At 37.4% G+C, this 16,938-nt stretch overlaps 1 protein-coding gene across 4 annotated transcripts; it reads right to left on the bottom strand.

Moving 5' to 3' along the window:
- Positions 1–2,995: 2,995 nt before the first annotated feature.
- On the bottom strand, positions 2,996–16,238 carry LOC113680215 (uncharacterized). 4 transcript variants are annotated; one of them, XR_016179082.1, is made up of 16 exons: positions 16,052–16,235; positions 15,209–15,265; positions 14,685–15,029; positions 9,979–12,008; positions 9,341–9,382; positions 8,980–9,030; positions 7,666–7,710; positions 6,924–6,995; positions 6,705–6,746; positions 6,517–6,558; positions 6,319–6,394; positions 5,967–5,999; positions 5,743–5,826; positions 4,760–4,954; positions 4,304–4,426; positions 2,996–4,216 (listed from the first exon to the last, which is right to left on the bottom strand). XR_016179082.1 is itself a non-coding variant. In XM_089180095.1 (16 exons), the coding sequence occupies exons 2-16, from the start codon at positions 15,216–15,218 to the stop codon at positions 4,100–4,102; spliced, it is 3,051 nt and encodes a 1,016-aa protein (XP_089036221.1). In that variant the 5' UTR covers positions 15,219–15,265; positions 16,052–16,238; the 3' UTR covers positions 2,996–4,099. The 4 variants fall into 4 exon arrangements, 2 of the variants coding, with proteins under 2 accessions (XP_089036221.1, XP_089036220.1); XM_089180095.1 differs by lacking the exon at positions 6,319–6,394 and having other exon boundaries at positions 9,979–11,496; positions 11,677–12,008; positions 16,052–16,238; XM_089180094.1 differs by lacking the exon at positions 6,319–6,394.
- Positions 16,239–16,938: the final 700 nt, after the last annotated feature.

Below are 16,938 nucleotides of genomic sequence, written 5' to 3'. Positions count from 1 at the left end.
CAGAATAAATCAAACTTATAGAAAGAAGGAGGCGCAGCACTGGCAGTGTGGGCTTTTATATCCATGATAACCGTCACGAGTATGGACCACGCTCTAGACAATCTAAGAGGAAAATTAGGCAAAATGTATAGCCACTGTAGTCTGTACATTAGGTGTAGTCAATTAAATTCCCGTAGTTTGGTTTAGTTCAGTTCAGTTGTTATTGCTTGGCTTAATTAGGCGTAGCAAAGTTTGTTTGCAACCCTTTGTGTAGTTTTTTAAAAAGTGTAATTTGGCGTAATTTGGTGTGGGTTTGTCTAGTTTCGTGTTTTTTGGAGTAGTAGGTCTAGTTTGGTGTAGTAGGTGTTGTTTGGTGTAGTTTGGTATACCAATTGTAGTTTAGTATAATTTGGTGTAATTTAGTGTAGTTTGGTGTTTTTATGTAGTTTGAAGTAGTAGGTTTAGTTTGGTTTTGTTTGGTGTGATAGGTGTAGTTTGGTGAAGTAGGTGTAGTTTCGTGTGATAGTTGTAGTTTGGTGCGGTGGGTACAGGTTGGCGTAGTAGGTATAGTTTGGTTTAGTAGATGTGATTTGGTGTAGTTTGGAGAACTGGCTTTAGATTGGTGTACTTTGGTGAAGTAGGTGTAGTTTGGGGTAGTAAGTGTAGTCTAGTGTAGTTTGATGTGGTAGGTATAGGTTGGTGTAGTAGCTGTATAAGGGAGGAAAGTTGTAAAGGTGATAAGTTATAAGAGGGGTAGGAGCTAACGGAGGAATTGTCGGTTGTGTGTTTATATGTAGAAAATGGAGCCACACTTTTGGTAGGAACAAGGTAACAAGAGAAACAAGAAGAACAGGTGTAACAAATGCGTATCCGAGGAAAAGCGATCAGAGTGCAAGATTACTTTGGGCGTGCCTCTGATTTATGATTAAACTTCCCTAAAACCAAAACGACTTTGGCTTGGTCCTTGGTTTAATTGGCCAAAGGAACCACTGCTTATATTCTTATTGCATTACGAACTGCTTTTCATTTATGTATTGAATACTAAACAGCAACACACTTTGGTATTCTGCTTTCTACTCAATGTCAATCGTGGCTATTCCTATGAGTTGTATTCCAACGTACTATTAAAACATCTTATTTCCCTTTCATTCGGAGAAAAAAAATAGATTGTGCTAAGTGATGCCCCAATTATGACAAAATGGGATTACGTTTCCCAAGCATGGCTGTTATAATTAAATTAAAGTAAAAAAAATTTAAATTAAATTTAAGGCTCCTTGAAGCTACCTCATGGTCTGTGTTAATTCTTCAATTCAGCAGTGAGAAATTTTACCATTTGCTATCTCCTTCGTTCCGGCGAACTGGCTTAAGCGGAACCTCCTACTCAAGATTTTGACAGATCATGTGTTTTCTAGCATACCAAGCTTAAGTCGTTTGAGTAAATCGTTCTTTGCCATGGCATAGATATCATACTTACCACGGATTATTTGATGCCGGAGAGAAATGGCCAAAAGATGTTATCTTATTTTGGCAAAACTTCATGTCTTCCTTGTTTGCCGTCTGAACATCCGAAGAGAGGAATACCAAGGCGTGCTTCAGTTGTTGAGCGACAAACTTCCCGCCTGGTAAAAACAGCAATCGAAATGCTGCCCACACCCTCTTCCTGGAAAGATTCATAGCTTAGCTAAGCAAAGGCTAACAAATAAAGCCATGGTGAGCTTCTCTGCATGAGGATTTGGTACTCTGCTCTACGGACAAATGTCACTTCAGAGACGATCGACCCTGAAAAATCTTGCCACATCCATCCTGGACATCCATCCTGGAGACAAAATACTGAATTCTTCGTTTCTTTATTTGCTTCTCGTCCTGTTTTGGTTTTTTTTTGTCGCCATTACCTGCTGTTTCTTTGACTTAGATCTAGCGGTTCCCATGGACTTGAAGTCACCAGTTACAATTCCGTGCCAAGAAAATATGTATTTGAAACACTTGTATTAATTGTCAACGGCGCTGCTGAAAATGCCCTAGAGAAGCTAATGTTTCGGTGCATTCAGCCTTTTAAGGCTTTAGGATGTGAAATCAGATTTCACCCTAACCCTGGGTTATCTTAACCTAGCTTTGAACAACCCGGTCCTGGCTTAGGTCACCAGCGCATAATCCACAGGGAGGACTGTTTTACGGCTAACGGTTGATCCCATAGAGTCTCAGTCGTGTGATGGCTCTCACGGCTAACGGTTAAAATTATGGCCATTTTACGGCTATCGGTTGATTTATTTCCACTACGATTAAAAGAAAAATGTTTACGGTTGCCTTTTTTAACGTATAACAGTTCAAATTGGCCAATTGTTACGCCTGACAGCTATTTTCTTCTTTTTTTTTGCTGTTTTATGCAAACGGTTAACCTCATGTAGAACCTCACACATGTCGGAAGAATAAATTCATTAGCGGAGGAGAATTTAACACCCAGAGCTGAAACTCCTAAGGTGGAAAGTGAAGTAGTGGAAGTTATCAAAGGAAGTATCATTTTAGTAATCAAATGAAACGTGCCAGATAACGTTTTTAGCACCTTAAGCCGCCTCTAATTTGATGGACTGTAATAGTGACTGTCAAAGTGTGACGATTTGAAGAATTTGCCAAAACAATTTTCGAACGATTATCATACATTTTTAAAGAAGAATAGCATAGAACCAATGGAAAAGTCTTGGGTTATCAAATAACTTTAACGTTCCCGATGACCACCGAAATGGAGAAACACAAATATTCGCATATTTAATTGGGTAATATCTGCAGTTTTTGACATAATTTGTCCCGTAAAATAAGGCGATTTAACAATTTTTCCTTGAATACATTCATCGAAGGGAGTGTTATGGCACAATGAAAAAAAAAGGAATCGATGTTTAGGGACTGTTCATCGATTCTCGATATTCTCAGAAAAACCTTTCTAGGAGGCCCTCGGCAGTTTGTGGCTTTTCCAATGCCGGTCAACCAGACATAGAGACAATTCTTGTAAGCGATTTCTTCCTGATAACATTTATTTATTGACTAAAATATTGACAACCTATTGGTTCTACGAACACACGACTACATATTTTAAATATATTACTTTAAAAAAATACTTGCAAACATCATTAATTGTTCCTCTCATTAAAACATAGAATTAATTAATAAAACTCAATATTTTAACAATTATTGGTAAATAAAAAGTAAATAATTGTAACTTATTTCATTATTTTTTCACTACCAATAACCCAGTTAAAATAAATTTCAATATTTGAAATTGAAATAAGATTTTTTCCGTCTAACCACCTCTGTTTCATGGCCAGGATAAGTCTAAACCATACACTGAAAATCTCAGGTTTTCGATAAAATTTTGCATCTAATGTAAACCATCCACTCTTTGAGAGTTTAGTCGTGAACTCATCACAATCAATTGAATTCATTGAATATTTTGTACGAAAGTCTACAAAAGTGTTTCGAAAGACTCTCTATTCTGAAAGGTACAGTCATATAAAAAACCTCGGCATATAAATACTAATATAAATAATATACAATCTAGTGGAAAGTATAAATCATCATGAACAATATATGTACATATATATTGAAAATGATAGCGGCCGAGGGATTGCTACAAGATATACAATTTAAAAATCCTTTTAAGACCTTTCGTAAAACACAAATGGAGACGCGCATAAACTAATATCTTTTTCCTTCGTCATAACTTTACATACAAGAAGGACAACTGTTTGATATGAAAAAGTAACCGTTGACTATTAATTACTCTACATAACACCTAAAATAGACATCCACCATCTTTTGACGTGTTTAACCCTTTAACTCCCAAGATCTGATAGTTAATTCTCCCCTCTAGCTGCTATACCTTTCCTTGTAAATTGGTTACGAGAATTTGGTGTTAGCTCAAGATAATGATCACCTATTTGATGGATAATGTATGGATAGTATAGAGAGAAATAACATGTTAATCACTTCTGGGAGTAAAAGTTTAAAAATTTTCACAAGACAATTTTAAAAAGCGCGAGTATTACGCAACTACCTTTAGCAACTTTTTACAACACATGACCTCACAAATATGTATAGATACGTATATATACATAATCAAGTTTTGACATCAAAACGTCGAGGAAGGAGCGAGATTTGTACCCTGTAACTGTAACTGATCCAGCGCATCCTCGAAAACCTCTTCGTCTTCATCACTCTCCTCATCAGCTTCTTCAACAGTCGAGTCCTTAAACACAAGAAAGAGTGAAGACTTAGCATTTCTTAACAGCGAGTGCTATTCATTGTTGACAAAAAGTTGAGACTTAAAACTTACATTGCTGCTTGATACAAGATTCTCCTGCAATGTATCAGGAGATGAGGCACTACAACAAACGTCTGCACCTTCGGCTGGCCTAGACATCAATTCTTCCATCATTGCGTACAGCTGGTAATTTTTCTGATAGAAATATATCAGTGGTAAGAGACAATAAAATAGGATTAGGACTTTTGGTAGCGTTTTTATTGGAACAGTCAGTAACAAAGCAGACGTAAGAGAGAACAGCAAGAACTACAAGGAATAACGAGGATCGATATATAGCAAAGAAAGCGCACAACACACACATAAAAACCGCTGACCAGCACCATGAATGTACGGTGCGTAACTTTTCCACCTGATTTGACCTTACAGTAATTATAGCAAGACATCGATTAGGTGATCATTTACTGCAACTCTACCCACTATGAATACCGCAATCGTTTGAGAGTATTTGCCGTCCAAAACTCATCTCACCTCTAACAGACATTTAATGTGCTCTTCGGCTTCTGTTCCTTTACGTTTTTGTTCGTCTAGTTCTCGTTTCAGTACTTTCACTTCGTCTGTCATCCTCTGATCTAACGTCCTTTCATTTTCAAGCCTCAAACTCTCACGTTCCGCCTCAAGTTCACGTTGTGTCTGCTCGACCACTTGAACCGTCTGTCGCAATTCCTGAAACGAAACGCGTTCTGTTAGATTGATGAATGAAAGGGGTAAGTTTCTAAGGAAACTATGGTGCTGAGTCGGAGGGGGAGAATAACAGAGTAATTTAGTATAATCAACTAAGTTGATAATGTAAATTGGCCACCGTAAAGAGTTTAAAAGCTGACTTTTCGAGCGTTAGCCCTTCGTCAAAGCGATAGGATTTACGTAATCAACTCGGTTGATAATTATACTAAATTAAACTGTTAGATCGAGTCTATCAGCAAACAATAATTTACATTGATTATTCTAATAAAAAAACTGACTGGTCAGTACTATTAATTGGTCACCCAGTTTTTACAGAAGTACATTGCACAAGAAACACTAGCACTATATAATTATGTATCTACTATTTCTGTTAATCACGCATAACAAGTAGGTGTGTCCTCATGAAATAACCAGACAACTTCATTTTTCTTGAGTACTCGTGAATTCATTCAATCTACAACTGGACACAAACTGCTCAACGTGCACTACAAGTCCTAACAATTTCACCTCATCGAAAATTTTTGGCTAATTATTTACATGAATTGTAAACCAAACCACAGCAACCAGTGGGCGCCATGCTTTCTCTGTAAGAAGATCGATTTAATTAAATTAATGTCTTTCCAATATTACCCTCTTGACATTGATTACAGAATTATACGTTGAAATAAAAGGTTCAGCTAAATTGAGAATTGTTTAGGACGCGGTTCTGTTGAACAAAGGCTAACCCTTTGTTTAAATAACCGGCCCACACTAAGTAAATCACCACATACTTCTGAACGTTCTTGACCTTCCCTTCTTAGCTGCTCTATTTGCTGCTGAGAACTGTCATTAATTTGGGCCATTTGACGAAGCATCTTTAATCGAAAAAACAAACGTCAGTCACCACAACACATGTCTTCATATACGGCCCTACAAAAACGGGACTAGAAGCTTATCAAAACCCCTCGTGCCACGCCCATCCGTTGCAATAAGCACATCAAATTACAGCCCTTACCTGTATCTGCTTCCCTCTAAGACTTTCATTCTCCTTATAGAAAAAAAAAAAAAGAAGCGTTGAATCCAAATTAAATGTGGGTGTAAGTGACAGGAGTAAGACGTGATCAACATGTTTCTTCTCACAATATCAATTCATTATCCAGCAAACAGGCAATGAGAATACTCAAACTCATCAGGTACGTTTTTATCTTGATTTAACACCAAATTTTCTAATTTAACTAATTTAGGTGAAGAAGAGTAACGGCTAAAGAGGAGAATTAACGATCAGATCTTAGGAGCTACATGGTTAAGGATTACAAGTGCTGACACTGGAACAAATTGCTTGACTGGTGATTTCAGGCAACACTTACAGCAGGGCGATGTTAAGATGAAGTTTAGCCCAGTTTGCTGATGATGTGCCACCCCATTCACGATGTGAGAAACGTCCTAATAATTGCAAAGTACAGTTTACCGTAGTCCTGACAAAAAGAATTTTCCTGCAATATTTGTGCTGATTGCCATCATTGAAGAGATTGACACTCAACTTGTATCTAATTTGGAAAACTTACCACTGTGAGTCTTTCAACTTCCTGTTCTTTCTGTTCATACAACTAAAACAAGAAAGCAGATTGAATACATGATAAGCATAGATGTTGACCTTAATTGAGGGTGTGTGCATTAACTTGTCACTGGATAAACTTAAACTTCATGATGGCTAGATATAATTAATAATAAAATGGGGTTATGTAACACTTACCTGTCTGAGTTGCTGAATCTCCTGACCTTTCAGTTCACACATCTAAAAAGTTTAAGATTCAGTTTGACATTAACCAAACAATTTAGACCAATTGAAAAAAATATCCTGTGAATGGTTACTTCGGACACAACATCATAAATTGATCAGCAATATTCCATTTTCATCGATAAATGTAATCTGGGAGCTATGGGATAGAAATCACCAGTACAGAGTACAAACCTCCCGAGTCATCCTTATCAGACGCTGATTTTCTTGTTGCAGATGGTTGCTGTCATCCAGAAATCTTTTCAACTACAAAAATCAAGAAACAAGTAATACAAATCATAATTTAAAAAAAGGTACAGGGTAACTACTGGCTTCAGGACTTCAAGCTCTGCACTCAGGTTTTATCGCAAAAGAAAACCGTGGAGCACAAAATAATAGTGTTGTATGAAGAGAGAATGTTTCTCATACACCATCAACTCTAGACCTAATCACTGAATAAGTAACAAAGACAATAAAATAAGCAACCACTGTGTCACATTTAATCAAAAATTTTTTTCCTGCCCTGACTTCAGCTTGGCACTGCCCTAGCTTAGTTTCCCAACATGGGAAAAAGGATAATTTTTTTTCAGGAAAACAAACTTTCATTTCAATATATCATAATTATAACAATTGCAGAAACAGCACCTTGCAAATTTATTATAAGTAATATCTTAAGTACCAGATTTTGTTTGTTTGAAAGGCTAGCTAGTAAAAAAATTTTATTCACCCCTTTGCACATACATGTAACGCACCTATATAAAATATGTTCTTGTTACAGTATTTGCAAATTTGAAATGCTTGCATCACATTTTTTGCACAACCATATTTGGTTAATAAATTCAGTTGTAAAGAAGCACATGGTTTTGCCCCATTGTCCATGGTTAATAACTACAAATGCAATGAACCTTTTTTACAACAGCACTTTGTCAAACTATACCTCATCATTGATTCTCCGAAGCTGAGCACACTGCTGTCTACAATGCTAAAAATTAAACCAAAAAATTATTATTCAAGTTTAAAATGTACAGTCACAGGAGCTCTCAACCTTCCTCTGGCTTACATTTGAATAAACTCATCTATACTAAAAATATCTATACAAAAGGAGCTATACTTCATACTGTATTCAGATAATTATAATCAAACAAAAGGGAAATATTTATAATGGTAATTGAGGACTGAGTGGAGTCCAATTTGGCCTGTAATCAAATGAGTGATTGAGAAAATCGAAAGACTGCAAAGTGGGGGGTCCATTTTGTCAGTCACAAGTATGATTACAGAAAGAATTACAGTTTCTGAAAACAACAAATACATTTAGGACAAATATGTTCAGTAGAGACAATATCTAAGTAAAAGATTTCTCAACTTTGGAAATTTCACAACTTTTTAAGGATAAGTGATTGTTGCTATGGTTATTGTGATCAATTCTGTGGTTGGTGGATTTGACTGAAAGGACTAAATATGATTGGCTGCTTCAACTGTCCCATTTTAGATGTCCAATTACAGCCAACTGTCCGATTACACCATCCGATTACATACTCTACAGAATGATTTGTGAAAAATAAAGCAGCTGCTGCACCAATCACATTTAAGGAAACTGTAATGGTTAACCGATGTAAAAGTAAGGTGTTCCCCTGAAGAACACATCTCAATGACCTGGCCTGGGAAATGAGTTGCATCTTGAACTCTCAACCTTTGAGTCAAGTCTGGTGATTCCATTTCACAGTTGTGTGCTTGGTTGCCAAGCCTTTGAACAGGAGTGAGGCTAAGGTTGACCTTGTTATGATACAAACCTTGCTTTCAAATGCAAATTACTTTGTAATTATGCTAACTAGATACTGGTCTCTATCACAACAAGGTCACCTTAGCTTCACTCTAAATCAAAGGCTTGGCAACTTAGTACACAACTGTGAAATGGCCTACTTCAGGCTCAATACTCCGACAACCAAGGACAAGGAAATGGCAGAGCATGAGAAGTACTGTTAATTATAAATTATTAATGTTCGCTATTTAAACAACTTTGACTTCCTCTTATTAAAACTTAAAAAGTTATACATGACATATTTAACAACTAGCTGCCAAATTTACGCCTTAGGCTGCAAATCGATCTAGTTACCAAATACTTCTCATGAATTTCTATGACAAGCAAAACTATCTCAGCTTGCAGTGCTCTACTGGAGGTGTATTTTTCTTAAAAAAAAACATAAATGTAATTTAATAACTTGTATGCTGTGGTTGGTTTTCACAATTGTACCTGTACTTCTTGCTCGCATGCCTCAAGTTTTGTAGACTTCTCCTGTAGCTCCTGCAAAAAACAGATTACAATCAAACTCAATATTAGATATTCACTTTACCAATATTGACCTGAGATATCTTAAATATTTTACAAATCATAGGATGATAACAGGTAATTGCAGCCATTTTCCTGGTTTTTGTTCTAAAGTCATGTTAATTAAAGATGACTGAACTGCAAAAGTACAAAAAGTTGTTTGGTTACAACTGATCAGGACCTAAGTTTAAAAGCATTCAGTACCTAGAGCAATCACACAAAAATATACACCAACTAAACAGTGTTCTTCATATATATATATTTATCAAATTAAGCAATGATTTACCTGAATCAAGAATGCTATGTCTTTAAACTGTAACGGTTGAACCTGTCAAAGGGAAAATGGTAAATGAAAAATTTGGTTCTTATAATTAAGAACTCTGAGATACAGTCAAACCTGTATCAAGCACTGTCACTCACCTGGAATGGCTGATTATGCAGAAAAAAGTATAAATTGTGCAGGTAATTTAATGCACAAAGCAAAGCTGACAATCTTTCTATGAACAGTAAGATAAGAAGACTACTCCACAGGATCCCTTGTTGTTTTTACAACCTCCCAACAAGCTACTTTTGTAAAGTAAGGATTTCTCTATTGTTAAATAACATGAGAACAGTCTTAAAGGATTCTAGAGATCTCAGTAGTCAAAAGCACTACCTGTTAGTAATAGAGATTAACATAGTAACTTTTTAAACATTTTGTAAGATTTTGCAAATTATTGGCACATGCAAATGTGCACTATAATGCCAATCTGGCTGAATTGTGACTCCCTGACCTGCAACCTGTTAAAAGCTCTAGCTATAGAATTGAGATCCTGACTACTGCAGATGTTAGATAAAAAGGAAAAAGAAATGAATAAATAAAAGCAAGAAAGGAAAAGAAAAGAAAAAAATACCCAATAGGCTACTTCCCATCACACTACAAACCTGCTGAAGAATATTCATGTCCTGAGTTTCATCATCATTTTCTGATGGCTGATTGCTGTTTTCCTCCTCATCTCTGCTCATCTCACGAGCTATACCCCAGTGGACATGGCCAACAGGATCCTGCATGGCAAACCTTGCATGCACAGGTGGGGGATTTGCTGCTTGAGGAGTAAATGGTCTTGCCTGTGTCCTTGAGTCATCTGAAGATAAACTCCCACCTTCTGCTTCATCTGTGCCAGACCTTGAAGGCACTACTGGTAAACTTCTTGCACTGACAGCTGGTGACAATGGAGCATTAAGTAACATTCCCCTGGTTTCCAGTAAGGCTGGCCTATCATAATTCACAACTGCATTTGCTTCACCAGCCATTAGGTTGCTTGGATGTAATCTGTGAAGTCGAGGGGAATTTGCTGCTTGAGGAGTGAATAGTCTTGACTGTGTCCTTGAGTCATCTGAAGACAAACTCCCATCTGTGTCACTCTGTGATGATGAAATGTTTTCTTCTGCTTCATCTGTGCCATGTGTGTCAGTTGCAGTAGCCTGATGGTATTGGCCCACAGGATCCTGTATTGCAGACCTTGAAGACATCGTTGGTAAACTACTTGCACTGACAGCTAGTGACAGTGGAGCACTGAGTGGCATTCCCCCAGTTTCCAGCAAGTCTGGCCCATCACAATTCACAGCTGCATTTGCTTCACCAGCCATCAGGTTGCTTGGATATAATCTGTGACATTGAGGGGAAGTTGCTGGTTGAGGAGTAGATGGTCTTGACTGTGTCCTTGAGTCATCTGAAGACAAACTCCCATCTGTGTCACTATGTGACGATGAAAAGCTGTCTTCCGTGTCCCATGCTATACCCTGGTGGTGTTGGCTCACAGGATCCTGTATTGCAGACACAGCTGATAATCTACTAGCATTGGAAACTTGTGAAAATTGAGGGTTAAGAGGTATTCCCCTGTTTCCAGGCAAAACTGACACATCATGATTCACAGCAATTCCTTGAACACCAGCTATTAAATTATTTGGTTGTAATTGACCAAGTTGAGGGGAGTTTGCTGCTTCAGTAGTAACTAGTTGTGATGGTGTGGTAAAGTCACCTGAAGACAAACTGGCTTCTGTACCACTCTGTGATGATGAATTGCTGTCTTCTGCTTCATCTGTGCCATATTTTTTAAATGGAGTGGCCTGCTGGAGTTGGTTTACAGAGTCCTGCATTGCAGCAACTGGTAAAATACTTCCATCAAAGGCTGGTGAGAATTGATGGTCATATGACATCCTGTTTTCCAGCAAAGTCTGCCTGTCATGGTCCACACCATTTTCTTGATCAACCATTAGGTTGCTTGGTTGTAACTTCTGATTTTCTTCAAGTGATGACTGGGAATTTGCCACATCAGGAGAAACCATTCCAGGTCTTGTACCTCCACCACAAGAGTTTAGACTAGGACCTGTTTCAATCTGTAACAATGTGCCACTATTTTTCTCTTCATCCATACCATATGCATCAGATGGAGTGACCTGCTGAAATTGGTTTGCAGTTGCTAAGTTACTTGCATCAGGTGGTGAAAACTCAGCACATGAAAAACTTCTGTTTTCTAAGAGATTCTGCCCATCTCGATAGACAACAGTGGCTTGATCAGTTATTGGGTTATTTGGACGGAACTGATACCCAGTTACTATTGATAATTGAGCTTTTCTTACCTCAGGAAAGGCTGGTGGTGATCTTGAGCTCAAGTCATCTGATCTGGAAATACCATCTTCACTGATTTGTGTTGTTGAATAGCTCTCTTCCCCCACATCCCTGACATGTGGGTCTAAGTTTTGTCCATTTGATGACACCATACTTTCTGCAGCTTTACCAACTTCTGGATAAAGATGTTCTTCATCATCTTTCACTTCCCTGGTAGAATCATTCACTACATCTGTACTTGGTTTATCCAGCAGAGATGAAAAACTCTTCTCTGGGCAATCACCTGGGTCAGTGCCTGTCTTCCAAGTCTCCTTTACATCATCTCTTGGTTTGGACGGCAATTCTGACATAAGAAAAGGAAAACAGTGAGAACACTTCATTGCCAATTATTGCACATTTCACATTCTGTCATATTTCCTATCCTGAATCTAACCCCAAAATATTTTTCCCAAAGCAACAGATAATAACCTTAATGCCTTAACCTCAGAAAGTAACTAATGTTACTCTAAGCCTTTGAGGGACTACTTTTGCCAAGGTAGAAAAAAGTTCTTACTTAAAAACCAAAGCAAAGCCAGGAGCCAAAAAGCACAAAACTTGTGAAATTTCTGATCAGAAATGGAAATATCTCGCCACCGGTAATAATTTACGGCTAAAGGCTCACTCAAACACAAAAGATGAGGCTACCTGCAGAAAAACAGGATTTAGAAGACCATCACTCTCCCCTAAACTGCCTCCTTGCTTATTGTGAACTTCAACTCCCATGAGCGACCAAGACAGAATTTCTCCTTACAATATCAATACAATATCAAGCAGACAAATAATAAAAATATCCGTTAGAGGATTATAAGTTGATCCAATACCAAATTCTCCAGACTAACATCACAAGAACTGTTTAGCAAACAGTAAGGAGAATCATTAATGAGACATTGGGAGTTAGAGGGATGATGTCATAATGGCATTTAGAATTGACAAAATTCCAGCAAATTTGGTGCCAAAAATCATGAACAAACACAACATGATACTGGAACTTAACAGATCTACTAAAAGAAAACCAGAAGGTCTACAGGAAAATTGTATCACTTTTAAAAGGACTGATCTTTTTTAGTTGACTGGATACCCAGGACTTCTTTGGAAGGAAATGGTGTTCTCTCATTTTACTATTTAATCACTTCCCTAAGAAAAGGAAAGCTCAAAGTAGCTCTGATTTTCAAAGAATTCGGCATTTAAAGTGCCTATGACATGAAAATTTTTTTTTCACTACTGGTTGATGGCTGTATTTAAACTCAGAAATAATCAACCTTAGTGCCTAGCAAGCTCTGCTTGACCATTTTTTGTGCATTGAAAGTAAGATTTGGCAGCCAAAAAGCATCCCCATTAAGCATGCAGCCAAAGCGATCATGTTACATAGCTGTAATGTAGAAAACTGTGAAGACACATTGGCAATTATGGTGCAGAAAGGAGAAATCCAGAAGAAAGGACGAATGTATTGCATGACCAGAGCACCAAATGATGTTAGCTTCAAGAATAATGCACATACACCAGCTATTTCTATACACTGCTTTCCAAAGGATGTAGCTGTATAACCAAAATGGATGCATTTTGACTGTCAACATCAAGGAGATTTTATGCTTCATACCGGCTTTGGAGACACCTGTTACAAACATGTACCACTATTCAAATCTGGGGAAGATAACCAATGAATTCATCTAAAATGAATACTGATTAAGTTGCCTGATCCCACACTGTACTCAGTTATACAACATTCTTTTCAGCTGACATTTTGCAAGTGAAGAATGGTGAGCTCCTTATTGTTGTTTATTTTATGTGCCTGAGATATATATGTTATTCACCAGATGGGAGGTCTGGCCAGCTCGATCATTAACATGATAACCTCTGCCTTTGCAATCTCTAAGGAAAGGAGTAACTTAGTAGAAAATCATAGTGCCTCATAATACAGCTGATTATTTTGTCAAAAGTTAAGCTTTTGGTTTACCAAAGGAATTTCTCTAGATCAACGAAACTCTAGAGCACTGACCAAGGGGAACTTTTGCTGCACATAGTCTGATGGAGTAAAATGTTAATGCAACACAAATGAACAAAGCTACCCATTCTTGACTTAGAGTTTGTCATAGAAAACAAAACACAAATGAAACAAATTAAATATTCAGTGATGGGAATTTTTTGTTCTAATCTTGGCCTAAACACTGCAGGCGAGAAACCTTCTTTGTTAGTCTTCAGCTAGGTCTTTGTTTTATGCATGCGGTTCTCCTTCAGAGGGCTGAACCATACTCACAAATTCAATTTCTCCTTTACTACTTAAGTAAAATGTATCACAACTCTCAGTAGAGGTTACTGAAGATAGGTATACATCGCTATCAAACATTATTCAAAGAGTATTTCAATGCTGACTGATACAAAATTACAAGAAATGTGAGAGATTTGCAAATGTCAACTAAGAGTTTTCACAGTTTCCTACATCATCAGCTTCTAATTTGTTACCAGTCCACAGGACACTTAAGACAAAATAAGAGCACTTCAGGGCCCAAAAAACCGAGTTTTGAGTTTTTTTTAATTCTTCTCCAATCAGAATTGGTTTGTACATATGATGTGCTAAATATTTATGCAAAAAAAGTTTCATGTCATGGGCACTTTAAGAATGATTTTAAAAGGCTTGTGGCAAAAAAAAAAAACTTCATGAAACTTGATGGAAGAATCAAACCATGCAGCCTTGCCAATGGAAGGAGCTAAATATTTATGCAAAAAAGTTTCATGTCATAGGCACTCTAAGAATGATTTTAAAAGGCTTGTGGCAAAAAAAAAAAACTTCATGAAACTTGATGGAAGAATCAAACCATGCAGCCTTGACAATGGAAGGAGCAAACAAACAGAAGCTTTAAATGATTATTTCTCATTTATGTAAGGCAAATGAAGAATGTCCATGGCTTTGCACAAATCGTTGATTATCATGTATCATTACTTTTAGCTGACCAACTTCAAGACAAAATCCAAGAAAACTCACCACTTTCTCTTGATTTCTTATGAAGACTCTCTTTAGCCTGGCTGCTGACATTGTTTGGAGGACAATTATCCAGACTGTTTACATCAAGCAATAAATCTCCTTCCAAAAGCGTTTTAAATTCTTCCGAACATCCAAGGCTTTTAAATATGGACCCCCATTTATTCTGTGACAGTTCCCGGCCATCTCTTTCTTCATATGTGGAAACAACCTCACGGACTGCCTTGAATTGAGTTGTATCTATTTTTAATTCTTTACCAAGAACGTCTATAGAATCTTTGCGACTCTCTAACAGATGCATGAAGCTTTCTCGCAAGGTACTAGAAGGAGAGCTTGTGCCGTCTGATTCTAAAACAGAAATACAGTACGTTCAGACCGTTTTGACAACTCTGTACTGAAAATTATTTCAAAATTGGCGCACAAAAAAATCAGTGAAGACAGAGATAAACAATTAAATGGGTAAAAGATTTACTGAGAGCAAATTAAATTTGATATAATGAACTGTTCATGACCAATTTCACACTCACCAAGAGACATCGTACTTTACGAATAATTCCTTGTCTTAAATCGTATTCGAGAATTACCTGAAAAATAGGTCCATAAATTATTATCAGTTTTGGTAAGATTTATTATTTCAAGTATATCTTAAGGTAAGGTAATTAACTTCACACGGACGTGAGAATCATTACAACGTATCACACCTAGAAACCTCTTAAAAAAATTCTCACGATGAAATCAAGCTCTCGAAGAAGTTCAATAACAGCGATAATTGTACAAAACATTTTCAAGCAGAAATTGGCCCCAGACTACCGAGTTTTAACATAGTAAAGCTGTTCCTATCAATTCCAAGCTGTGATTGTATTTATAATGCCTAAAAACTGCGAAAAGGTTGACATTTATCTAAGACGATTATTTTGAGTAGGCATTGGGGTGTTAATCGCAGCTTGTACACGTCCAACTAGCCTTTACGCCTGTAATTAACACACTCCTCGACTAAAAGCTTTCTTATATCGCACAGAAAGACTTCTTCTTCGAAATGAAGCTTGAGTCATCGTTATGAAAACATCTATATCTCTAAAATTCGAAAAAAGGCAAGTGACTCTAGAAGCCGCAAATTAAATTGCGCACTAAAAATATTGATCAGTTGTTATACACAATTAGGAACGCTATGCAAATAAGCATGGCCTAAGTCTAATATAGCTTAAGGAGAAAAATAACCGTAAAATTGAAGACGATTACCTATTTCTACTAAGCGTGAAAACATTCTGGCGCCCTTCGCAAGATTACGTATCTTGAAAGCTTAAAAACATGGGACTTCAACTGCAATTTACTTAACTCGAACGCACTCACAAACGAATCTTGAATCTCACCCGGATCAAAACTCAAGTGGTCTTCCTGGCGTTCATTACGGAAGAACGGAAACAAACAACGACATCATCTTGAGTAAGTGGCTTTGACTACATCCTCAAAAATCAACAAATGATAACTTACAGTTTATAATGAAGTTAATTCCTTCGAGTACTGCGAAACTGCCTCGATTAGGCGCAGGGGGAAAGCACTATATAACATCGTCCTAAACCAGATGAGCCCACGACATATCAGCGGCATCTTGTATGAGTATCCGATCACGTGGATTTTTTAGCAAAGAGAATCCGCTGACTTGCTCGATTACAGTCTCAAGAGAAGCGCGCATCTTTAGTTAGTCTTTCCTTACCGGTTTTCCTCTCTTGGATAGTGGAGACCTCGGATCCATGTATTGACGATGGTATAAATAATGATGTGAATTCACTCTTTGTAGAAATAATCGACAAGAATCGAACAAGAATGCAAGATTTGTAGCCGAAAGTTATCGAGGAAAGAAAGACTTGAAGTGAGAAACAACACAAGCCAATCACAATTTTGAATGTGATTACAAATTATGTTTTACTCTCATTTTTATAAAAGAAGGATACCACATTAGGAAGTATAAGAGATACCTAGATGATCCCAGTGTACCAGTACCCAAATCAACAAAGCTTGACCGTAATAAGCGTTCAGCAACACGTTTCAACACAGCTAGCCATCCCGATTCCTCAGTCGGTCTTTAATTCCACTGAACTAGCAGTGGTGCCAACAGAGTCAAGTGCGTCTCATAACGGAGAAACATTTGCACGAGAGACAAGCAACCATATGCGATCACAGAGGTTCATTGGAATTCTCGTCTACAATGGTTATGCAAGTCCGAAGCGTTCCCGAGCTTGGAAAGGGGTGGAGAGAA

The sequence above is a fragment of the Pocillopora damicornis genome, chromosome 8 (genome assembly GCF_964200805.1).
Source record: "Pocillopora damicornis chromosome 8, jaPocDami1.2, whole genome shotgun sequence".
In the NCBI taxonomy this organism is placed as follows: domain Eukaryota; kingdom Metazoa; phylum Cnidaria; class Anthozoa; order Scleractinia; family Pocilloporidae; genus Pocillopora; species Pocillopora damicornis.
The sequence above is the reverse complement of the archived record's forward strand: the minus strand, read 5'-3'. Positions and strand labels throughout refer to the sequence as shown.